At 45.6% G+C, this 26,287-nt stretch overlaps 1 protein-coding gene across 1 annotated transcript in view; it reads left to right on the forward strand.

Annotated features, from left to right (window-relative positions):
* FRAS1 (Fraser extracellular matrix complex subunit 1) overlaps positions 1-26,287 on the forward strand; it is a 380,286-nt gene that overhangs the window by 239,920 nt on the left and 114,079 nt on the right. Inside the window, exons 20-28 of the mRNA XM_083398098.1 lie at positions 4,679-4,831; positions 5,413-5,559; positions 7,784-7,930; positions 11,513-11,653; positions 15,521-15,664; positions 18,265-18,405; positions 19,307-19,577; positions 20,988-21,072; positions 23,779-24,105. Of these exons, the coding sequence (XP_083254224.1) occupies positions 4,679-4,831; positions 5,413-5,559; positions 7,784-7,930; positions 11,513-11,653; positions 15,521-15,664; positions 18,265-18,405; positions 19,307-19,577; positions 20,988-21,072; positions 23,779-24,105 (1,556 nt within the window). The remainder of the gene's footprint in view (positions 1-4,678; positions 4,832-5,412; positions 5,560-7,783; positions 7,931-11,512; positions 11,654-15,520; positions 15,665-18,264; positions 18,406-19,306; positions 19,578-20,987; positions 21,073-23,778; positions 24,106-26,287) is intronic.

Below are 26,287 nucleotides of genomic sequence, written 5' to 3' on the forward strand. Positions count from 1 at the left end.
GGTTCCTTTGGAGTGCCAGGTCTGGGTTGCAGAATCCCAATATCTTTTCATTCGCTTGTAGTGGAAGTTTTGGAAACGGATGGAAAGGTTAACTTCCAGCAGGAAACCTGGCAGCAAGCTATGCATGGTACTTCGAAGGCAGCAGCTTGATTGCATTGCTTTCAAGACAGCCATCATTTCCCATATAATTTTCTGAATCACCGTAATGAGGAATAATTTGGCTTCCAGGATCCCTTCCATTGTCCCTGCATTGTGCACAAAAGACTTCTTGTAAAACTTTCTGAAACTCCTTTGGTTCAGGGGAAGGTCATGAGCAACTTGTTGACGGGTTGCTGGCAAAGTAGGAGGGGGTCTGAGTCCGCCTCTCCCTGCTGTGAACTCCATCCTCTCTAGGCTGATAGGTGGCTGGAGGCGGACAACATGCCCAGTGCTTTTCTGAAAACACGGTCATTGTGGAGACATGGTGGCACTGCAGTTTCGGGCATGTGCAGATTGCCAGTGCCAGCGGCAGAAAACCCAAATGGCCCTCACTCCTGGCTCTTCAGTGGTAAAAATACAAAAAGAGTGATCATGGACCTTCTAAGTGTGGTGAAAATGGGTTGAGCACACATTAATCGTATTTCATTTTTTAATTTGGTTTTACAAATTCATTCACACAAATAATGTTACTGCAAATACTAGAATTTTTCACAAGATTCTTCTGAATTCCAAAAATCCCCTCCTCCCCTCTGTGGGTTCTTTAAATAACTTTTTCAACCGCATATTATAAGTCCATCTTAATTAACAGTACTCCATTGTATCCAAAATCTATGTATCATTGCAGGAGTAATTTAAAGCCTGCCAAAGCGTTTGAGTGTTTACAGCGGTCTTTCAAATACAATATATATTTGTCCCATTCTCTGTTGAAGTTTAGATCCTCCTGATTTCTGATTTTCTCAGTTAATCTTGCCATCTCTGTATAGTCCAGTAATTTCACCTGCCGGTTTGCCCTAATAGGTATCTTGTCGTCTTTCCAGCTCTGGGCAAACAGCATCCTTGCAGCTGTTGTAGCATACATAAACAGTCTTTTCAGTTCCACATTAACCGTATTTCAAGGCATATTTTCTCAGGACAAGAAAACATATGTTCAGGCTGGTTCCTTCAAATGGAGAAGGCCTGTCTATCTCTGCCCTAATAAATCTTACTAGTGGCACCTTCCTCGTGGCACTCTCTTCCTAAAGGGCTCTGCGCCTTTACCCTATCAGATTCTTATCCGCTGAAAACTCCTTCATTTTAAATGGGATCATCAGCTGATTCGTGTTCCTGGCTGCGGGTACAGTGGTGCCCCGCAAGACGAATGCCTCGCAAGATGGAAAACCCACTAGACGAAAGGGTTTTCCGTTTTGGAGGTGCTTTGCAAAACGAATTTCCTATGGGCTTGCTTCACAAGACGAAAATGTATTGCGAGTTCCTGCGATTTTTTTTCGCTCCCCACCCCCTTTTTCTAAGGCACTAAGCTGCTAATAGCCTTTTAGCAGCTAATCCGCTAATCGCCTAAGCCTTTAATAGCCGCTAATAGCCGCTAAACCGCTAATAGCGCTAATCCGCTAATCCGCTAATAGGGTTGCTTCGCAAGACGAAAAAACCGCTAGACGAAGAGACTCGCGGAACGGATTCTTTTCGTCTTGTGAGGCACCACTCTACTTAGATGGGCTTTTGCCGCTGTTTTTAAAATACTTTTTAACATTTTAGTGAAGAACAAAAAATCTTCCCACTTTTAAGTTTCTGTTTTATTTATAAAAAATGTTTATATATATCTAGCCTGTGTAGGAAATGTCTAAAGTGGCAAACACCAAATATAAACACAAGAAAAATATAAAAGCAGAAAACTGTATAAGAAGCTCGCCACTCGAGTGAAATGCATCCAGCCCAAAAAGCTGGTTGATACCAGAAAGTCTTCAGAAGCTGTCTAAAAATTAAAAAGAGGGTGTTTGGTGGGTTTCCAATGGGTGGGCATTCCACATTGCTGGACCGGCCATATAGAGTGCTTGATGGCAAGTGGGCCTCATTCACACATTGGAGAGTTAACAGCATTCCTCCAACAAACCTTAGCAATTAAGCTGGGATATTAAGGCTTAGGTGGACTTTAAGGTATCGTGGACCCAAGTTGTTAAGGGCTTTGCAAATCAATCAGTTCACACATAATGGCAAGCTATAGTTAAAACAAACCAGGGTTTGTAAGTCAACAGCAAACCATGGCTTCAGATCCTGGTTTATATATCTGAAAGATCGTCTCCACCCCCATCGTTCTACCCGGACACTGAGGTCCAGCACCGAGGGCCTTCTGGCAGTTCCCTCACTGCGAGAAGCCAAGTTACAGGGAACCAGGCAGAGGGCCTTCTCAGTAGTGGCACCCGCCCTGTGGAACGCCCTCCCACCAGATGTCAAAGAGAATAACAACTACCAGACTTTTATAAGACATCTGAAGGCAGCCCTGTTTAGGGAAGCTTTTAATGTTTGATGTATTATAGCATTTTAATTTTTTTTTGGAAGCTGCCCAGAGTGGCTGGGGAAGCCCAGCCAGATGGGCGGGGTATAAATAATAAATTATTATTATTATGGTTTGTTGGTAGTAAGCAAACCATGAGAGCCAGCATGGTGTAGTGGTTAAGAGCGGTGGACTCGTAATCTGGTGAACTGGGTTCGCTTCCTCGCTCCTCCACATGCAGCTGCTGGGTGACCTTGGGCTAGTCACACTTCTCTGAAGTCTCTCAGCCCCACTCACCTCACAGAGTGTTTGTTGTGGGGGAGGAAGGGAAAGGAGATTGTTAGCCACTTTGAGATTCCTTAAGGGGAGTGAAAGGCAGGATATCAAGTCCAAACTCCTCCTCCTCCTCCTTCTCTTCTTCCTCCTCCTCCTCTTCTTCTTCTTCATCAAGGTGCTGGGCAGGGTGCACACATAATATTAAGCCATGGTTTAATAAAGCATACTTGATTCAGTATTATAGGAGGCTCAGACTTAGCTTGCTTTGAAGGAAATGTGGCGCCTGAAGGCAGTTTCACCGCCTTATCTCATGTCGGAACCAACCCTGGACATTTGCCATGCTTTCAGAAATAGTTTCCAAGTGACAGAGTGGTTTTGGCATGGAGAAATCCAAAAAGGCAACTGTGCGTCCAAGCAGCCCTCTCAGGCCAAATGTTTTCTGTGCTCGTTAGGGAAGGCAGAACAGGAATCTCCAAGGCACTGAAGCAAGGCACAAGCCTTGGGAGGGGAAGGAAATGTGTTCAACACCTCAGTGCTTGAAAATAAAAGCAGGATGAACATAAGGGAAGCAGGGAAGAGAAGCCACACTGAGTCTGGCAATTGCTGTTAATTGTCTACTTCAACAGCCTAAGAGCCTGGTCTGATGCTACTTCTACACTGAACAGGCAATTTGCCTCTTTCTTCTTCTTCCATGTCCATAATGCACAAACAAGTATAGAAATTCAATTAATCAAGTCAATGCATCCTTAATAACTATTTTTTACATGAATATCTACTCCCCCCCCCCAATCTAATCCACTCCCGCCTCCAGTCTCCACAGAATGATTCTCTCCTTGCTATAAAGTAAAGGTACCCCTGACTGTTAGGTCCAGTCGCGGACGACTCTGGGGTTGCATGCTCATCTCGCTCTATAGCAGGGGTCGGCAAAGAGTTTGTGGCTTGGGCTGGTTCACGGTCCCACAGATGCCGTGGTGGGCCGGAGTGTGTGTGCGCGTGTACACACAAGTGCAAATACTATTTCTGGTGCTCCTTCCAGCGCGGAGGAGGCGTGCGCAGCTTCCCATTGGCTGCAGGAAGCTCCTGCAGCCAATGGGAAGCCAGCCAGCATTGCGGAAGGCGGTCCCCATTCTGCTCCATGCTGGTTTAGCATGGCACACGGGAGCCAACCAAGTGGGCGGCAGGGGTCACTGAGTGGGCAGCAGGGGTCCATGGGCCGGTTAAACAACCCCCCGGGCCACTTGTGGCCCATGGGCCTTAGGTTGCAGACCCCTGCTCTATAGGCTGAGGGAGCCGGCGTTTGTCTGCAGACAGCTTCTGGGTCATGTGGCCAGCATGACTAAGCCGCTTCTGGCGAACCAGAGCAGCGTTTACCTTCCCTATTTATCTATTTATCTACTTGCACTTTGGCGTGCTTTCGAACTGCTAGGTTGGCAGGAGCAGGGACCGAGCAACGGGAGCTCACCCTGTTGCAGGGATTTGAACCGCCAACCTTCTGATCAGCAAGCCCTAGGCTCTGTGGTTTAGACCACAGCGCCACCTGCGTCCCATTCGCCACCCACGTCCTTGCTATAGCTATCCATAATCATTACATCCCAGATTTTCATCCCTTGGAGAAAAGTATCCATTTAGCTATTAAAACAGGCCAATATCAACACAACAGACCAAAGCATAAGGCAGAAGCTTCTGAAACATTGTGACGGTCATAGCCTGTGCTAGAACCACAGGAGGGGAGAGTTGCTCTTCTGCTCAGATCCTGCTGGTGGGTTTCCTGCAGGCATTTGCTCAGCCACTGTGAAAACAGGATGCTGGACCAGGTGAGCCGTTGGCCTGATTCAGCCGGCTCTTCGTACATTCCTATGACTGTGCTGTGCTTTGGGCAGCGGTCTCAAAGACTTAACTAACATTCATGCCACCGTTCTCTTCTCCTTTCTGCAGATTGCCACCCTTCGTGTGCGCAGTGCGTGGCAGATCTCCACGACACGGGAAGCATCTGCTTGAAGTGCCAAAACCTCCATCATTTGCTCCTGAGAGAGCGCTGCTTGCCTGAGTGCCCCACGGGATATTACAAGGCTGGCGGGGAGTGTCGAAGTGAGTAGCACCTGCAAAAAAAATGCCTTCAACCTTGTATACCTAGAGGAGCATCTCCACCTCTATTGTTTAGCCCCGGCACTGTGGTCCAGCTCAGAGGGCCTTCTGGCGGTTCCCTCGCTGTGAGAAGCAAAGCTACAGGGAACCAGGCACAGGGCCTTCTCGGTGGTGGCGCCCGCCCTGTGGAACGCCCACCCACCAGATGTCAAAGAGAAAAACAACTACCAGACTTTTAGAAGACATCTGAAGGCAGCCCTGTTTAGGGAAGTTTTTAATGTTTGATTGATTATTGTATTTCAATATTCTGTTGGAAGCCTCCCAGAGTGGCTGGGGAAACCCAGCCAGATGGGTGGGGTATGTATGTATATATGAATGAATGAATGAATGAATGAATAAAACCACCACCTGGGTTGCCCAGTGAGCTTCAAGGGTGAACCAGGATTTGAATCCTGCCTCCTCCGCTGTAAACCCAACACACTTTTCTCCCTGATGCACAGAGTTATGGTGATGCTCTTAATGGCCTGTTTGCAGAGAGGCTGCTTCTCACAGACGTACGTTTCCACAATGTCTTTTCTCTCCAGAGTGTGACGCTTCGTGTAGAAGTTGCCGAGGCGAGAGGCCTTCCTCTTGCACCTCCTGCCATTCGAACCTTGTTCTCTCTCACATCGGCACGTGCGTCTCGGCCTGCTTCCTCGGGTTCTACAGGGATGAGAACCAGCATTGCAAATGTACGTCTTTCTGCTTCTTGCTTTATCTGTTTGTTGCTTAAACAAAGAAAAAACGGAAATATTATTTAAATCAACATTGCAGGGGGTTATCAGGCATGGCCAAACTTGGCCCTCCAGCTGTTTTGGGACTACAACTCCCATCATCCCTAGCTAACAGGATCAGTGGTCAGGGATGATGGGAATTGTAGTCCCCAAACAGCTGGAGGGCCAAGTTTGGCCATGCCTGGATTAGATAATCCACGGGACCCATTTCAACTCTAAAATTCTATGGTTCTAAGTTGCTGTGATTCAGATGCAAGCATATCAGCCTTGAAATAGCCTCCAAAACTGGAGTGGGGAAGAGTTTTTAAGGGGCTTTTAAGGGGCAGGGAGAAATAGCTGAAATGGGGGAATTAACTTAACATTTATATTTAAGACACTTCACAAAACAGGTTTGCATTTTAAAAAACAACACTTCATGTTAATAAGTAATGTTAATAAGACATGCAGTGTAAAGACAGCTCTGTCTTAACTAGCTTACATTGCAAATTTATTTTGCCTTTTCTTTGTCATTTTGAATAATGTGTCACTGGTATATTTTGAGGTTTGCAAATGTGCCTCATCAAACATCTAATTATTAGCTACTTCTTCACTCTGTTAATCCACACAGCTTCTTAGATGTGTTGCAAATGTGAATTAATTAAGGTTTGTGACACAAAATGAGTCAGATGCTGCAGCATAGAAAATTAGGTATATAAGAGATTTTAGATGGGGAGGTAGATGAAGATTTGTGTGCCCTTAAGGGGCAAAGAATACCCAGACATGAAAACCCTAGAGCTGTGTTAACTCTAATAGTTCCATTCTTGGCTCTTCAATGGGAATCTATTCAAACATTTAGCAAGGTAATGTAGCATAGTCCACCTGGACTATTTAATGTCAGGCCTTTCCCCTGATGTGCTAGCTTTCTTCATGCAGGGAGTTTCTGATATGTGGGCTGTTTTAATCAAAGAAGCAGTCCCTTTTCTACATTCTCGCCTCATAAGAGAGCTGCATGAACTTTCAAAACATTTGAACCACCTTGGAGGGAGACGGTGGAAAGGAGGCAACGAGAAATGGTTCAATACTTATTGATTTAAAAGCTTTGTATGGTACCTTTCATCCGACTTGCATTCCAGGGCAGTGAAATAGACATATAATAAATGATTTACATCATAGTGCAATAACAACAGAAATAAATGACAAAAGAGTGCAGATTAGACCCTTATGTGGGCTTAGGAGTATAGAGAGCATTTGAAACACCTGGGCAAATTTTAAAAAATATTTTAGTCTGGCGCCAAAAGAATTGTTGTGTGGGTGTGAGTTGGGCCTCTTTGGGTAGGGTTGTGCTAAAGCCCAGGTGACTTCATTGAAGAATTCGTCTCTCTTGTGGCTGGATTTCCCAGGGAAAAGGCAACTGAGGAAGGGTTTCAGTAGACGACTCACAAAAATTACAGAGAAGTACATACCTCTCTTCCTGAATGTGTCATTCACTTCTGTGTCATGGAGGAGGGGAAACGTGTGTGTGTGTGTATGAATAGCTGTTGACCCATTGGTAAAGTTATTTGTGGTCTGGACGCAGAAGAAGAGGAAGAGTTTGGATTTGATATCCCGCTTTATCACTACCCGAAGGAGTCTCAAAGTGGTTAACATTTTCCTTTCCCTTCCTCCCCCACAACAAACACTCTGTGAGGTGAGTGGGGCTGAGAGACTTCAGAGAAGTGTGACTGGCCCAAGGTCACCCAGCAGCTGCATGTGGAGGAGCGGAGACGTGAACCCGGTTCCCCAGATTATGAGTCTATCGCTCTTAACCACTACACCACACTGGCGCTCTACACCACACTGGCAGCGTTGGGCAGGATAGCTGGAGTTTGTAGCACTGCAGGATTGAATAACTCTTTCTCTGCCTGTGTCCGCCCAACCTCTCCCTAGCCACTTTCCCTCACTTTGTATAGTTTTGTAGCTGTTTGAAGTGTTCAAAGTGCTCTAAGTACAATAGCTCAGTCAATCATCATTGTTCTAGCATTTCAGACACTTATTGTTCCCGTATTGCAGATGGGTAGGCCGAGAGATAATGGCTTGTCTCGGGCTGGTGGCTGAAGCTTGCTTAAAACCGGAGACCTCCCAGCTCGTGTTCTTAGCGGCAATTGTGCTCCGGCTGTTAAAAATAACTGTGATCAGTCATCCTGCTTTTTATCTTCCTCTACAGCTTGCAGTAGTCAATGCCTGAGCTGTGATTCGGGGACCCGTTGCACATCCTGCAAAGACCCGTCCCACGTCTTGCTCTTTGGCGAATGCCAGGATGACAGCTGCGCTCCACAGTATTACCTGGACTTCTCCACCAAGACCTGCAAAGGTGAAAGAAACAGAGAGATGTTCTCGTCTTGGATCACAGTAACAATGGCTAAGAGTCTAGTTTAAGTCACAGCAAAGCCTTCTTCACTCTCTCCTTCCAAACTCCATCCTTCCCATCTTTGCCGCTCCCCTCGCTCCCCTGGTTATCTGCTTTCATGGGATTCTGCTCCCAGTGAAAAACAAGATTACTGCAAATCCTTCCCTCGTAAATGATTGAGTAAGTGAGCCATCAAACTCTCTTCCAAGGGTCAAGATTTGCCATTTGCTCAGCTAGCGGTTCAGTCGATTGATGGGTGAGCTTAACTTACTAAATCTCTCCTCCTCCCCTTTAACATTTATATAAGATTTTGTATATTTGCTGGAGTTTTCTCTGATTTATAAATATTGCAAGGCTGAATATACATATTTCAGGAGAGAACTTTGAAGGAACAAGCCTTCAGCACATGCTGCCGGTTCCACATTTGTGTCTTCTGAGGAAGAAAATCAGGCCCAATATGAATATTTTCTTCCTTCCCTCTTCATACCTTCATTATTATTATTTATTAAATTTGTATAAAGCTACATTGCAAAGGCACCACCATCAAAGATTCCTGTGCATCACCCTCAGAAGGCTTGCTGTATAATTAACTAACCTGAAACACTGGGACTCTTTTTAACTACCCAAGGTGGAAGGAAGTTAAAGCTAAGGAACGTGGTCCCAGGACTCATAAAAGGCTCTAGACTCATTTTCATGTCACAGCAGGATATGAGCATATAGAGTGGAGTTCAAAATTCACTGCAAACTGTTTAGCAGCGAAATCAGGGGAGAGTTAAGAAGGACAGCTCTTCCCCCCTTGCCCACAGACAGAATCCAGCAACCTGCTAATTTTTACTATTATCCTAATTAGGGGTGGGGAAGAAATTCAGTTCAGTTCCCATTTCAATATGAAACATCCTAATTTGCACTTCCTGAAACAACACAGGAACCAAAACGGGTTTCTCTTTGAAATTCACAGTTCTCCGAATTTTGTGATGCCGTTCTCTAACCGAACAAGATGTACAGAAATGTGTGTATTGGGGGAAGCATGCATTAGAAATGCGCAAGTTGGTGAAAATAGCAAGCAAAAATGCATTACATTTGGGGAAATTGTTTGCAAAAATGTGCGTATCAGGGTAAAGTTGCATACAAATAGATTAGGAGAAATTTGCACTAAAATGCTGGTGAATTTTCATGGTGGCTTTTAAAAAGACGCAAACCGATGGAGAAATGCAGAGAGCTGAACTTAAGGCTGAAAAAGGGAGAAACGGAAAGAAACCAAAATTGGCATCCATCTATAATCCTAAATTCCTACCCTGATTCCCAAGCTAACCTAGAATGCAAAATAAATCCTCCGGAGTTCGCCGGGCTGTATTTTTTCCTGATGTATATTGGAGAAGGAGCTCAGGATTTTCAAAAGGAGTCCTGAGCTGATGTCTCATGTGGCTGGAGGATGTGGATTCCATGGGAGAAATTCTTTTGCTTTGGCGCAGGTTAAAAGAGCCCCCTTGCCCCCGTGACAAATGATCTCTGATCTAGCTGCAGCACCCAGAACTACTTAGCATGGAGAGGAGCTATGCAGACGTTGTTTCAGCACCACTGAGAGTGCCTTCCAGGAAATGGGATGGTGTTGCACAGACTTGCAGCGTGATGCCAGCCATCTAACATGCCAAATAGTTCTAAATGCTGCCGCTGGGTCACTAGGGGCAACGTCAATTTGTAAAGTGTCCCCATGTCCCCTCTCTCCTCTTACGCCCACTCTCACAGTTTCTGCTCTGCTCAAGTTTCTCCTGCCAGGGCACCCAAGGACAGCTCCAACTCCTTATTGCACATATGTTTTTGCACCTTGGCTCACCTTGAGGTCTGGAAAACTAGAGTGCCAGTGCTTTCTTGGTTTCCTTTTACAACAGCCCCCCTTCTTAAGCTTGGAGAAGGGGCTATTCTTAGACTCAGCAGGGCTCCCTCATCATCCTCTCTGGGTCTGTGTAACACCTGACTAGGACAGCTTCTATCTCTATGGCAGGGCCATGCCACCCTGTTCCTCTAGGACTTTTGTGATTGCTATATCCTGTGCTAGCTTCTCTCCCGTTCCACACCTCCATCGCCATTTCCTTCACCAATATTGCATGCTGGGGATTGTAGTCCACTTCACTTCTCTGTATTGCACAGCAGGGGTTTGCGAAAGGTAGGCTGGGGTCTCCTGACAACATCTGTGGGCAATTAGCAGTAGATCACCCAAGGTTTAAGCAGCAAGAAAGCAGCTTTTTCTTCTGAAATTAATCTGCTGGAATGAAGCAAGTTATCCACGAACAGACTTCTATGTGAAAGGACTGGAGGTTGAGTTCAGTTGAGTTCTGGTGCTGAAAACAAAATCCTAATCTCAGAATGCTCAGAGGCACCTTGTCTTTTATTCTAACCGCATTACTTTCACAATTGTACACATGGCCCTGGTTAATAGATCATGAGGTTCTAGTAAATGATAATAATAATTTTATTATTTATACCCCGCCCATCTGGCTGGGTTTCCCCAGCCACTCTGGGCGGCTCCCAGCAGAATACTAAAAACAGAATAAAACTTCAAGCATTGAAAACTTCCCTGAACAGGGCTGCCTTCAGATGTCTTCTAAAAGTCAGATATTTGTTTATTTCCTTGACATCTGATGTGGGGGGGGGGCGTTCCACAGGGCGGGGGCCACTACTGAGAAGGCCCTCTGCCTAGTAAAGAGCAGATTAGATCCGATAGTTCTGACTGCTAGATGGAGGCAGTAAGCCTTTGATGGGAACTGCAGGTGTAGAGAGGACTGTTGCTCTTTGGTCTTGCTTACAGGCATCCCATAACCTTCTGGTTGGTCTCCCTGAGAACAGGATGCTGGACTTTGGTTGGATCAAACAGAGCTGTTCTTAGGTTCTTAAGCCCACCCTGATGTATAGCACTTGGCGCTCTGTTGGTGCTGAATAAATGCTCAGCTCTTTTCACAGTAGCATGGTTCTCTCACAGTTATTGCATGCGTCTCCCAGGAGGTACCCAGCAGCTGCCTGGAGCAGCGCGGCTGAGATGTCCCTGCCTCCCTGTTATTAACTTTGCCACGCTCTCTTCCGAAATTCCTTTTGACTTCAGGGCAATGTCACCTTCGTCATTGATTCGGCCTGCTTAATTAGCAGCGCTTGCGGGAAATCCCAGAAGTCCGCAGGAGTGGAAGATAAGAGATTTACGGTTTAACCGTGGCAGGAGACGCCATGGAGCAGTGTCAGCCGACAGCAACCGCAAGGACCTCGAGGGAGCAGCCGTTGCGACTGCCTGACTGGACCTTTGAAAAGCAGCCTCCTGTGTCCATGTTTAACATAATTGGGAAATGTTAAACCCCAGAGAAAGATCTGTGTTATTCTAAGAACATCTCCTTAGGCATTTTCTCTCCTGCCTTGCATCTGTTCCGCTGTTCTTTCTTTGCCCTTCAATGCATCTGCAGTCAGTACCGTTTGGTATGTTAAAATGGGTGGGTGGAAGCCGTGCACACTGTGGGTTTTGCTTAGGATGTGTGTGTATTTTCTTCCTTCTTTGTATTCCAGAGTGTGACTGGAGCTGCAATGCTTGTAGTGGTCCCCAGAGCACCGATTGCTTGCAGTGCATGGAGGGATACATTCTCCACGAAGGTTCCTGTGTGGAGCGTTGCCCTCCTGCTTTCTACAAGGAATCCGACACTTGCCAAAGTAAGTCTCTGCTCCTTTGCCTGCAGGGTAAGTCTACTTGATTTCCTTTCTCAAGGACGCCATCCACAAACGACCTCTGTCAGATACTGCTATGGAAGTTCACTAATTCCTTGCTGGACAGATTGTGTCTTGTGCCCCCATTTGAGACAAGTCAGTGGGGTGGGTCCTCTGCCACTTTGCGACACCAGTCGAGATTTTGCTTTGGACTGGGCGGTAAAGGACACAAGGAGAAGGGGGAGATTTCATGCTATTGGTGAGAAAAAAGGTTAAGGCAAAGGGACCCCTGACCATTAGGTCCAGTCTTGACCGACTCTGGGGTTGTGGCGCTCATCTCGCTTTACTGGCCAAGGGAGCCGGCATACAGCTTCCGGGTCATGTGGCCAGCATGACTAAGCCGCTTCTGGCGAAGCAGAGCAGCGCACGGAAATGCCATTTACCTTCCTGCGGGAGCGGTACCTATTTATCTACTTGCACTTTTTTTGGCGTGCTTTCAAACTGCTAGGTTGGCAGCAGCTGGGACTGAGCAATGGGAGCTCACCCCGTCGTGGGGTTTCGAACCACTGAGTTTCTTATCGGCAAGTCCTAGGCTCCGTGGTTTAACCCACAGCACCACCTGTGTTCCACAGGACCTGGAATACCCAGATTCATCCATGAGGCTGACTGGGTGTACTTGGGTTAGTCTTCACAGGGATGTTGTGAGTCTAGAATGGGGAGGGGGAGAACCATGTATGCTTCCTTGAGCTCCTTGGAACATATGAAATACATAATACTAATACAAATGAGAAGTGGGACAGATTTGCTCGGTGGCTAGAACTGGGAGCAACCACTGCAGCAACAACAGGTTTCTGTTCTTACTGATACCAGAGAGAAAGTCAAGCTTGGAAGCTTTCCTATAGTTCAGAGCTTGCTATATGACCTGTTTCAACCTACTGGTGTTTCAGTAATTCCTCACTTTGGCTTGAGCTTGGTGGTGGGCTCTCCCCTCCTGACACACCTCAGCCTCCAGATTCATGGTCTGAATCTGTGAATTCTGGTCCTGACACCATCTGACTGTAGTGACAGAGGTATCCTATCCGGAATGCCAGTTCTGCCTTCAAATGAGACCTGTCAATGTGATCCCTGCTATGCTTACAGCGTTTTGGGTTTACAGTGCCTGTCTGTTGTGATTTAGGACGTACGGGAACAGTAAAGAGCCCGTTACTCAGAAAACCTTCGCCGCAAATTTGCGCTGTCACCTCAAGACCTACAGCGGCATTTAAGCTGGCATATATCTATAATGTTCTTCTGAGGCTTGGGATCTTGAAGGAAAGTCGTAATGGATACAAAGCCCTGTCCAGGTCCAGGCAGATCAGCACCCTGGACAGCTCCCAATAGGACCTTATATCTGCACTTGGGAAGATGCTCTCTCAGCAAAGGCTTAAGAGTCATCTGAAGCCTTAAAAAGTTGACATGTCTGGACCTTACAGTGGCTCCACCTTGGGAGACCTGTTTGCACTATTTAAAGGGCCTGCAGCCTGTTCTGCAGCCACATGCTCCTGCATAGTTGTGGAGCAGGAGAGACTGCAGGAATGTCAAACCCCAAGGATGACAGGAGACTGGTGCATCGCATGAATGAGTTCTCCTTAGGCCCAAATCATCCGGTAGCATCTATTATGTCCACCTGCACTTGAGCTAGGAACCCAGCGCTGTCTGCTTGTGTTGAGTGGCTTCTGTCCTGCCAGGTCTGAGAGAATAACAAAGGGTGTACCACCAAAGATGTATTCTCAAGAGTTTGCTAGTTCAGCTGTTGCATGTATTACTATTGTTGACAGCAAAAGCCAGGTTAAGGGTATGTCTAAGCCAGAGACAAAGACACAACAGGGAGTTGCCAAGCGTAACACAACATTCCCTAGTCAAGGTAATGCAGATGCATTCATTCCTTGGAAAACAGACAACCAGAGAGTTACATTGGTGAAACCAGTGGCGGGTAGTTCCAAGGGTGGAACTGAAACAACAGGGGATCGTTATATGTATAACAACTGTTTGTTTTCTTCTCTGGATCAAGCTTTGTGCGCAGCTAACGATGATTCATATGGGGGAGGATGTCAGTATATGGAAACATCGCAGCTGCAGACAGCCAGATTGTTGACATCACATGATGCGCCTATCTGTGGGAAAGAAGAATTTCCCAGGAAGTTCACAGGCTGGAAAAGTCTCTGTGAAGAGTGTAATTTGAAACCTTCCGTGTGCTCATGTACAGGAAGTTTGTCAGACCTGCTAGAAGAACTGAACTAAAAGGACGCGTTTTTCTGTAGTGCTGTAATGTCAGAAATAAACATCATGTAAATAGATTTTTGACTACTTTTCTTTCCCCTGCGGAAGCAGGCGGAGGGGGTGTGCATTTACCCACGCTTGGGAAAATGTCGCCTATCAAAATCTCCATGGTCTGTCTGGATGTCAGCCAGAGGAGGTTACCGGTATGCAAGCTCCGAGGACAGTGAGAGGGGCCAGCTCTGTGGAGGGGGGCTTGCAAACCGACATAATCATCCAGTAGCATCTATTATACTCAATCTCTCTCTCTCTCTCTCTCTGTGTGTGTGTGTATGCATGCACATACATACATACACACACTTCTACACCCTGCAGTAGCTAGAATGTTGGGCTCCGTGTCGAATGGTTACTTTAAATGTAAAGGTTCATCATTGTTCCACCTGATGTGTATGTCTTTAAGGGGCCAGAGCAAAGGCCAGAGCAAAATAACGAGATCCAGCTTTACAGCTGTGAAACATAGCAGGTGCTGCTGTGTTGCATTGATTAAGCTGTGTCAGCAATTGGGTGTAGTATATAAGGAGCAGCACCTAGCTTTCCCATTACCCTGGGGGATGGGTTGGTGGTTGGGTCTGGTTTGTTGTTGATGTATTTAGTGTATAAGGAGTTTTTGTTTTTGTTATTAAAACCTTGTTTAAGTTATTTTTGAGTCCCTTTTTAATGCATGGTCTCCCCAGCAAGCTCTCTGCAGTGCTACCATATTGCAAATAGCCAACACTCCAATGTACACAATCCAAGTGCAAATTATTGTTCAGCTTCCCAGGTGTCAAAAAAGGTTATTTATGTATTCCACTACTGCAGCCTGTGTTTTGTTAGCCCCCAAATGGAAGACGAGCGTGGTCCCAACTAAAGAAGAATGGCAACTTAAACTGATGGAATATGTACAGCTTGCGGGCCTAACACACACAGAGAATAAGAGAACAAGAAGAACATAGGTTTAAAGAAGATTGGAAAATGTTTATTGAATATATGGGGGAAATTGTATACATAGTGTGGTGTAGTGGTTAAGAGCGGTAGTCTAATAATCTGGGGAACCGGGTTCGTGTCTCCGCTCCTCCACATGCAGCTGCTGGGTGACCTTGGGCCAGTCACGCTTCTTTGAAGTCTCTCAGCCCCACTCACCTCACAGAGTGTTTGTTGTGGGGGAGGAAGGGAAAGGAGAATGTTAGCCGCTTTGAGACTCCTTAAAGGGAGTGAAAGGCGGGATATCAAATCCAAACTCTTCTTCTTCTTCTTCTTCTTATGCAAAATGAACCATGGAAAGAGAAGAAGGGAAGTTTTTGATATTTTAAGGTTGCTTAAATGAATATTCTAAATTGTAAAACAAAAAATGTAATAAAAATTATATTAAAAAAACAAAAACAAGAAAACTTGCTCAGCTATAGAGTTCACTGTGTGACCTTGGACATGCCATGCCCTGCGAGAGTATTGTAAGGACAGAATGAGCTAACTGTGTATGCTGCGTTGGTTAGGGTGTAATCGGATCACAAGACACAGAACTGTGCCCTGCATTTCTGCCTAGAGGAATTCGTTCCTAAGTTATTTGTACGTGTTTTCCAGGGTGTGATGATGACCGCTGCCTGCAGTGCCGTGCCCCGAGTGAATGCGTCCGCTGTGAATTCCCGTTTCTCCTCATGGGTTCCCAGTGTGTCTCGTCATGTGAAAAGCGGTTTTATGCAGACCACGGAGAGCAGCAGTGCTCAGGTGAATATCAATAAGGGGATTAAAGCTTAAAACACACTTGAGTTCACAGGTAAGCAGCCTGAGCAAAAAGAGGACTCGAGAATCCATGGGCTGGATAAAATAATATTCCAGCTTATGTGCTTCACTTAAACAAACCTGTTGATGTTGTTGGTCTCTGAAAACTGGGTGGCGCTGTGGGTTAAACCACAGAGCCTAGGACTTGCCGATCAGAAGGTCTGCGGTTCGAATCCCCGCGACAAGGTGAGCTCCCGTTGCTCGGTCCCTGCTCCTGCCAACCTAGCAGTTCGAAAGCATGTCAAAGTGCAAGTAGATAAATAGGTACCGCTCCGGCGGGAAGGTAAACGGCATTTCTGTGCGCTGCTCTGGTCTGCCAGAAGCGGCTTAGTCATGCTGGCCGCATGACCCGGAAGCTGTACGCCGGCTCCCTTGGCCAATAAAGCGAGATGAGAACCGCAACCCCAGAGTCAGCCACGACTGGACCTAAGGGTAAGGGGTCCCCTTTACCATTAAAATGCAGCCTCATTTCAATAGAAACTCAAATCAAGAACTTTTTGGGGATGAAAACGTCAAATCTTCACCAAGGCCAGCTACCCAGACTGATTCTACATGGGCCAGAAAAAAGCCAGGGAAGTCCCCAAATAGGAGTTCCATCACAGAAGGAGAAAGGAAAAAGGAAAGAGGGGATCAAGTTGATTCCAAGCCAAAGGCCAGGCGGAACAACTCTTTCTTACAGGCCCTGCGGAAAGAAATCAGATCCTCCAGGGCCCTGGTCTCATGAGACAGAGTGTTCCACCAGGCCAGAGCCAGTGTTGAAAAGGCCCTGGCTCTGGTTGAGGCTAATCTGACTTCCTTAGGGCCTGGGACCTCTAGGGTGTTGCTATTTATGGACCTTAAGGTCCTCTGCAGGGCATACCGGGAGAGGCGGTCCCGTAGGTACGAGGGTCCTAGACCGTGAAGGGCTGGGCCTCAATCCCTGGAAGATTTCTAGGAGTTGCTGCCAGCTGGCATAGATCAGGCTTCCTCAACCTCAGCCCTCCAGATGTTTTGAGACTACAATTCCCATCATCCCTGACCACTGGTCCTGCTAGCTAGGGCTCATGGGAGTTGTAGGCCAAAAACATCTGGAGGGCTGAGGTTGAGGAAGCCTGACATAGATTATGCTAGGAAAGGAGGGGTGAAGAATCTGCTTTAAGTGGATTTATACCTAGCTTTTGGAAGTTCTTACTCAACTGAACTTTGCTCACACCAGACGGCCTCTTGGCCGCAGGCGTCCAAGCTGCTCATGCTTCTTTTGTAAAGTGCCTTGAGCCTTTTTACAATCCAGAGATGGGTGAATCTCGCAAAACAATTAACCCAATATATCAGCGTTCTACTGTTTGATAATCCTGCCTAAACATTTTTGCCTTCTCATCCAAACCCTCCAGGTCACCCAGGCCTTCATAATAATTTCTTTGGGGCATTATTTTGTGAGTGGGATTCTGTGGCATACTGGCAAAAGTGACACTCCTGAGCAACAAACCTGTTTCCAAAAAAGAATGTGTTTTCGGGGAGGGGGAGGTTTGCAGTAAGGGAAGTGACAGGGATATGCACTGGAGACTGTGATAAGAACTGCTTGATGCAACATCATTTAGCTTCACAAGTAAATCAGAGTGAATCCTCAATAAACTGGTAGCGTTGTATAACCTCACCACAAACACTGTGCAAAGAAATCAGGAAGAATGCTCAATAAACAGATTATCTGGAAGCGACAGTAACTGGAGCAAATTTAAAAATGTTGAACAAGCAGGCTCCCTTTTTGTTAAAGCGTGCAGATGTGTCCCTTTGCATTCTTCATATTTAAGACAATGTAATTCTTTATAACAATAGCTGCTTAGTGAGCTTAACTGAGAAGCCAACCACAGATTTAGGAGCTTCTGAGGCACTATCAAGTGTGATCTCAAACTTTGTGTGTGTATTCATGCGCTCATGTGCCCAGACACTGGTGTCCACATGTAAAGGAATGTGTGCTTCCTGAAATGAATGAGAAGATTTTATAGTCTGAGAGTCCTGTTTGTTGCATTGCCCTTCACCCCCCAGCGCTCAGGGCAATGTTGGCTCAACAAGCCGTTTGTGCTTGGACTCTTGTTTCATTGACCGTTGGGGTGATATGATAGCCATGTTCAAATATATAAAAGGATGTCACATGGAGGAGGGAGAAAGGTTGTTTTCTGCTGCTCCAGAGAAGCGGACACAGAGTAATGGATCCAAACTACAAGAAAGAAGATTCCACCTGAACATTAGGAAGAACTTCCTGACAGTAAGAGCTGTTCAACAGTGGAATTTGCTGCCGAGGAGTGTGGTGGAGTCTCCTTCTTTGGAGGTCTTTAAGCAGAGGCTTGACAACCATATGTCAGGAATGCTCTGATGGTGTTTCCTGCTTGGCAGGGGGTTGGACTTGATGGCCCTTGTGGTCTCTTCCAACTCTATGATTCTATGATTCTATTCTATGACCATTAATAAAGTAATAACACAGTTGTGGCCTTGTTTTCTGAGACTAGAAAACGGCAGTGGTAGCATTTGATCTTTATTTGAAAGTCTTGTTCCTTTCCTTTTCATGCTAGCCTGCCCCAAAGGATGTTTGGAATGCGACAAATCAAGTCAGTGCCGAGTTTGCGACTCCACTACGTTTTTGCAGGAAAGCCGCTGTGTCTCTGACTGCAGCCATGGTTTCTACGGAAATCCCTGGAGCAGAGAGTGTGAAAGTGAGTATTTTCCCATAACGCTCCCCTTGGCACCCGGGTAGTGCGGGTCACTCTCTCACTTACAGTTTCCCATCTGTTCATATGAGGTGACAGTGAACCTCGTGGGTTGTGAGGAGGGCTGGTGATCAGAGGCAGTGCGGTGTAGTGGTTAGAGCACATTGAAATAGGACCTGAGAGAGCCAAGGTTCAAATCCTCACTCAGCCATCCAGCTTGCTGGGTGACCTTAGGCCAGTCATAGTCTCACAGCCCAACCTACCTCACAGGGTGGTTGTTGCAATAAAAAGCAGGACCACGTATGACACCTTGAGTGACTTGAAGGAAAGGTGGGATAGAAATGTAGTAATAAATAAGTCAATCAATCAATCAATCAATCAATCTACACCACAGGTAATCTGATTTAACAGACAGATCCATTTCTCATATCAGCCTTATTGAACCGTGGGAATTGTTGTCCAATATATGTTATGTATATGTATGTATATATATACATATGTATATATGTATACACACACACACACAGAAGTGTGGGCAAGGGGATCTCTGATAAAAGGCATCACAACTCTTAAACCTATAACTTCCTGGTATATTACCTAAAATTAGTCACTTTGCTACTATAAAAACGCCCATCTTACTCTTTTCTGGTGTTCTTTACCACAACAATCCTATGTATTTCACTTAAGGTTGAAGGGAGATCTAGAAAACTGCTGGATTTTTTTCTTTTAAAAATGGGACATAAGGCGTTGTGTATTTTTTGTGTTGCAGATGGGCAGGGGAAGCATTGTGGTCAGTTTTGCAACTTCTGTTAGCTGCACTGTAAAAGCTGTATAGAAATCTTCAGCGAAATAAAGGCCGAGGTCTACATATTAACTGTGTTTTGTTTTGTTTGTTTGTTTGGTTTAGCTGTCATGCCAACTCCTGTTCTCAGGGCAAATGGTTCACTCCAGGTAGGAATTGGTGAGGCGAAGCCCATTGACCTCTCCATCCTGGAGTTGCAAGGCCCTGTTGGAGATGGAGAAGGTTTCTTGTTTCATGTGGCTGAACCTCCCACCAATGGCAGACTGCTGATTTTGGCAAATGGGAAAGAGACAGAGTTGAGCCAGGGCGACCGTTTCACCATGGAAGATGTGAAGGGGCAGAGAGTTCGTTTCATGCATGATAAGAAGAAATCCAGGTGATTTGCTGCTTCCTTACATCTCTTGCTGTCAGTGCAAGGAAGTTATCCAAGGGTACTTCCGAATAGCATGGGAAAGTTGCTCTACATCTGTGTGAACCTACTTGGACCCTGAGATCATCTTCTGATGCCCTTCTTTGTGTGCGTCTTCCATGAGAGGTCCAGAGGCTGGCCACACGAGAATGGGCCTTTTCTTTGGTGGCTCCCCACTTGTGGTGTGTTCTCCCCAGGAAGATTTGCCTGGCGCCTTCATTATACACCTTGAGGCGCCGGGCGAAAACGTACCTCTTTAACCAGGCCTTTGGCTGATTGACATCCAATTCCCTTTTACTGTAGAATTAAAAATAGTTGTGGAAGGGTGAATTATCAAGTTGTCTTTGTTATTTTTATTACGTATTTTGTTTTTGTGTAATTTTATGTTGTGAACTGCCCTGAGATCTATGGGTATACGGCTGTATACAAATTTTAATAATAATAATAATAATAATAATAATAATAATAATAAATACAGTGGTACCTCGGGTTACAGATGCTTCAGGTTACAGACACTTCAGGTTACAGACTCCGCTAACCCAGAAATAGTACCTCGGGTTAAGAACTTTGCTTCAGGATGAGAACAGAAATCGTGCGGTGGCGGCGTGGCGACAGTGGGAGGCCCCATTAGCTAAAGTGGTACCTCAGGTTAAGAACAGTTTCAGCTTAAGAATGGACTTCCAGAACAAATTGAGTTCCTAGCCCGAGGTACCACTGTAAAGAGAGGAAGCGAAAGATTAGAATTGAAGTGATACCACCAGATATATGATTGGGGCACAAGTGCAGAAATTGAGACTAAACTAAGTACAGACTGCAATGCTCTGAGAATCGCAGTTTTTATTTAAGAACATGCAAGTTTCTGGTCCTTAAGACTCATTTCTTTTTGAGGCGGGAGGCTTGAGAATACGACAGCAGTGCCTGGTGAAATCTCAGTGTACGCATGAAGCCTTGAAGGCGCTATGGCAGAGCCATTTTTGGCTGTGGTCACAAGGGGCTCTTCCAGATGGGCTGTTTATTCCAGCAAAATTTGGCTGTTATCTCTCACTTTCAAGGGCAACCATCCCATCCTTTTTCTAGCTGCAAAAAGTCCAGTAAGAAATGGGATGGGAAATTGCTCTGTAAAGTGCAGAATAGCAACCACTCGCTGGCAATGTCATATAACCTCCGCACTGACAGATCAGAATGAACACTTCCAAGGTTGATATTTTCTAGTCTGCTATTATCACTGATCAAAAAGGTTTAGCACCTTTTTTGAGCATTAAAAAAAAATTTTTTTTGTAAAACTCCTCTGCTGTAGCCGATGAATCATGCTGTGCACCTGTATTCCTATCAAAAAGCAACATCTATTTATATAACCTTCTTTGGGTGTTCATGTAGGAATGGGCAGTTTTCCCTAAAGATCAGCCATCAACAGTACTTCTCTGAACCAGAAACGTTCACTGTTCAAGCACAATCAACAAAGGTAAGTTATGATCTGTATATAATTTTTTCAAAAATGTGAAGGGAAAATACGTATCCAGATCTATATTTGATTCCCTGTTTGTCTCCAGGCCACAAAGCTTCCCATTTGATGTTTAGCCTTCCTGCACACCAACCTTTCCAGGCATTTAGGAAGTTTAGTCATCTTCCATTGTTGCATTACTCCCTGCTCCTTGTCCATTTTATGTTGATGGTTAGTCCTTTGGGGCAGTAGGCCAGGGTGAAACTGAATTAATCACAGAACAGAGCCAGACTAGTGATCATCTCCTTTCCCCGCTCATCCCAGTTTCCCCACTTTTTACTGTATTTTTCGCTTTATAGGACGCACCTGACCATAGGATGCACCTTGTTTTAGAGGGGGAGAACAAAAAAAAATTCTCCCCCTCTCTGCGCATCGCCCCTTCAGCGAAGCTGCAGGAGAAACGGAGCCCCTTCCATTTCTCCTCCCGCTTCGCTGAAGGGGCGCTGAGCAGCTCTTCCTCTCCCACATTGCCTTCACCTTAAGTGATGGCAACCCGAAGCCTCCGGAGTGCGGCACGAGTGCTCTCACTACGCTTCTGAGGCTTTGCATTGCTATCACTGAAGCCATGGAGCCTGCATTCGCTCCATAGGGCACACACACATTTCCCTTTAATTTTTGGAGGGGAAAATATGCGTCTTATAGAGCGAAAAATACAGTAAGTATTCCTTTCCCCCTCCACCAAGAATGACATGTATTCCGTAACTCTACCACATCACCTTGGAGTTGTGCAAAACTTGAGTGTTGGCTATCAGGGTTTCACATCTTGAGAAACGAGATGTTGTGTTTTTAAAAGCCATAAACAACATCCCATGTCTCTAGCCTTCATGAAGGTAAGCAAGAAGAACTCCACTAATGATCCCATCATTAGAGTGTGATGCATGGCTCAGTGGTTGTCGCATGCATAGGGTGTCAGGTTCAATACGTGGCACCGCCAGTTAAAAGGATCAGGTAGCTGGAAAATTCTTTCTTCCTGATGTTTTGGGGAAGTGCTTCCAGTCAAGGTAGACAATACAGGTCTACATGAACAAATAGCTTGGCCTGGTGTAAATAGCTTTCTACACCTTTCTTCAAAGTATGCAGAGCGGATGAAAACAGTGAAAACATGTTAACGTAATGTAAACGAGCAATGTAAAAGGATAGTAAGCAAAACAAAAACAAGACCTGAATTGAAATGAATTGGCTGTGTCCTCCGTTGTCTTTAACACCAGATGATTCTGGTACATAAGATTTAATTGTTCTGCATGGCTCCCATCCCCAATATTCTTGCTCTGTCCTGCCTTCTGGATTTAGCGCTATTTTCCCTTCTCTTCAGCTCCAATTTCATGGTTCTAAACTAAGCCTCTCCCTTTCCCTTCAGAAGATACGTGCATCGCCAATCGTTAGCAATAACCCCAACGTGTGCCCTTCATACAGTAATGTGTTATTTCCACCAGTCCAAATGAGACTTTGCGCTGATGACCCTTGCTATCTAGCTGAAGAAGCCTGATTCATCAGCCTTTTCAAGAAGTGTTTATTAGTTCCTTTTAATGCTTTCTTTTGGGTAGCCTCTTAGATTCCAGGGCTCTCGGTGCCTTGTTTTAACGTTCAGTATTGGGTAGGAAAGTAACCAGCACAGCTCTCCGGCTGAAACACCGGCACCTAAGTTAGGCAGACAACTTGCTTGCTAACATACACTGTTAGATGCTGCCAATACTGAACAAAATGGACCAATATCCTAAATTTATATGAGTTAGTAGAATCATAGAATTGTAGAGTTAGAAGGGACCACTAGGTTCATCTAGTCCAACCTCCCTGCGATGCAGAAATCTTTTGCCCAATGTGGGGTTCAAACCTACGATTCTGAAATTGAGAATCTGCAGCTCTGCTCTGCTGACGGAGCTATCCCAGCTGTCAGCTGTCCTCTTCCTCTAGTCCAACCCGCTACAATGAAGGAATCTCAACCAGACCATCCAAGGCAGATGGCCTCTTAGATCTCAAGGTTTTCACTAGTGTGGCAGAGATCCTTTCTCAGGTCTCAACTATATTCAAGTCCCCCTTGCAATTCTGCCCTTAGTACCCTGGCATTGAAGCAAAACAATTAAACGGTATATAAAACTGTCTAAACAGATGAAAGCAAATGCATTTTGAAAAGTAACAAACAAACAAAACCAGCACATCAAGGGGGGAAAATGTTCTGGTCAAGGCTTTTCACTGCTGTGCTAGCTTTCTACTTGCAGGATTTCATTTTTATGTAGGGAAATATTTTTAAAAACACATGATGGCTCCTCACCTGTAGCCTGCAGTGGCCCTGTCCATTCACCTGCCTCTTTCCCAACTCAAGTCAGTGGCATGACTTCACCTGTCACCCCTTAAGTTGCTTTCTTTCCCTTCCCTCAGAACAGAATTAGTAACCTGAATGAGTGCTTCCCGTTTCCTCTTCTTGCTTCCAGTTTTGGGCCAATAATATTCTTGATGCCCTCACTGCATATAAAAATAATTTACAATCCTTTTTTTTTTAATATCATCCTATAATGCCAAGTAATAATGCTTCTGGTTTCTAAAAGCATACTGATTCCTGGATTCCGTCCGTGGGCCGGATTTAGAAGGCGATTGGGCCATATCCTGCCCCCAGGCTTTAGTTTGCCTACCTATGCAAGCAAGGAACTGAACGCTGTCTTTACATTTCAGGCTCCCTATGTTCTGAGAAACGAAGCACTCATTCTTGGCCAAGGGGAAGCTGGAGCCATCACCAACCTTTTGCTTGATATTCGAGACAGTGATAATCCTGAGAGCGTGACACTGGCTGTTTTAGATCCTCCGAAACACGGTCAGCTAGCCAAGCTTTCTGGGGACACATCGCTGGCGACGAATCTTTTCCACCTTGATGACCTCTTGCAGGGATTTGCGCAATACATCCACGATGGATCCGACAGTTCGGAAGACACGGTGGTTCTGCAGGCAAGCGACGGGTATCACTTTCAGAATATACTCTTCCACATCAAAATTACGCCGAAAGTAAGTGCCATGATGGAAACCCCCATAGAGTGTTCCTACGCCATAAATGCGCTGTGTAACTCTGTGCCCGTTTACTCAGAATTAAATCCTGTTGAGTTAAGTGGGGCTTGTTCCACACTATAGGGGAGCAGCCAGAACATGGTGTGTATCTAGATAATCTTATATCTCCATGCATGTAGAAAATTAGCAGGTCGGGGGGGAATAAAAAGGTAAAGGGACCCCTGACCATTAGCTCCAGTCATGGCCGACTCTGGGGTTGCGGCGCTCATCTCTCTTTATTGGCCGAGGGAGCCGGCGTACAGCTTCCGGGTCATGTGGCCAGCATGACTAAGCCGCTTCTGGCAAACCAGAGCAGCGCACGGAAACACCGTTTACCTTCCCACCGGAGTGGTACCTATTCATCTACATGCACTTTGGTGTCCTTTTGAACTGCTAGGTTGGCAGGAGCAGAGACCGAGCAACGGGAGCTCACCCCGTCGCGGGGATTCGAACCGCCGAACTTCTGGTCGGCAAATCCTAGGCTCTGTGGTTTTACCCACAGCGCCACCAAATGATTCCAACCTAATCTTAAAGAACTAGCTTTTTTGCATTTGATCACCTGTGGTCAAATGCATTCCTGCTAAGGAGCTTAATGGTATTGAAAGTTTGTGGTGGCATCAGGTAGATGGCCTTTAAGCATCTTTCAGGCCTTTATTTCATCATTCCAATTTTAGCTAGGGGAGAAATACTGCCATATTTTAGGGGAGGTGGCTGCAGTCTGCCTTGTGGTTCTTTGTTTCTGGTGTTTCTGGCTGTCATTTGGACTTCAGGTAACAAGACTTATGATCACCTTGTTGAACAGAAACCCGTGCAGAGAAAAAGGAGGGGTGTGTGTGTGTGTCGGGGAACCCCCCATTGCACGCACAGCTGGCACTGGTTTGCAGTAACTTGTCAGTTGGGCTTTGTGGCTTGCTAGCAAGCAATGCAAGGTGGGGCTCAGCTTTCATCGTCTGCCAAACCCTGAACTCAAGAGGCCTCGCATGTGTAAGAGGCATGGGTTGTTCTCGCTCTGCATATGTTTGAAAAGCCCTTAATGGCACAGAGCGATTGTTGTGCAATTTGGGCATGCTCCAACACAGCAGAACCCAATGTACTTGACAATGAGAAGTGCTCCGTGTTCTTCCTCAAAAGTCCGCTCTTGTCTCCAGCAGTGGCTAGCCAGAGAACCTTTGGGAACTCCCTGATATTCTGAAAACTAGTGGTATGCTGCTTTCGAGTAGGGAAGCACCAATTGTATCTTTCAGAACTTGCTGCTTATCCTGCCTAATGCTTTCAAAAACCCACCTAAGCTAGCTGGTGGCAGTGAATTCCATACAATTCGTAATTGTGATTTGCATTTAGATGTGTGTCCAGAATCTGCTGCTCAGTCTTGTGGGATGGTGTCAAGTTCTAGTGTTTTGAGTCGGAGAGTAGCAATTTCTCACTGTACACTCTCTTTGCACCACTGTTGCAGTTTTGGGACCTGTTTTTATTGGGGGAGAGAATGAGAGGGCTTTGGATTCTGCAGACCCAGAGCTAACCTGGGAATATTCTCTTTCAGCCCCTCCGGCCTTTGACTAATTAAGCAATCAGTGGCCTTTTAAACTGTGAGAAGGGTATTATTTTTGTTTGCTCTTATGTTGTTGTTGTTTTTAGTTTTTATATTGCAAACTGCCCTCTAATCCAGGCACAGGCAAACTTGGACCTCCAGATGTTTTGAGACTACGATTCCCATCATCCTTGACCACTGGTCCTATTAGGTAGGGATGATGGGAGTTGGAGTCCCAAAACATCTGGAGGGCCGAGTTTGCCTATGCCTGCTCTAATCCTAGGATAATAATAATAATAATTTATTTATACCCCGCCCTCCCCAGCCAAGACCGGGCCCAGGGCAGCTAACACCAGGTATAAAAACAATTGATTAAAATACAACTTAAAAACAAGATTAAGTACAATATTAAAAATGCAGCCTCATTTCAGTAGAAACTCAAATAAAAAAAAATTGGGGGTATGAAAATGTCAAATTTTCACGAAGGCCAACTATCCAGACTGGTCCTACGTGGGCCAGAAAAAAGCCAGGGAAGTCCCCAAATAGGAGTTCCATCACAGAAGGAGAAAGGAAAAATGAAAGAGGGGGAGGGGATCAAGTTGATTCCAAGCATAT

Source organism: Podarcis tiliguerta (genome assembly GCF_965153285.1).
Source record: "Podarcis tiliguerta genome assembly, chromosome: 9".
Classification (NCBI taxonomy): Eukaryota; Metazoa; Chordata; class Lepidosauria; order Squamata; family Lacertidae; genus Podarcis; species Podarcis tiliguerta.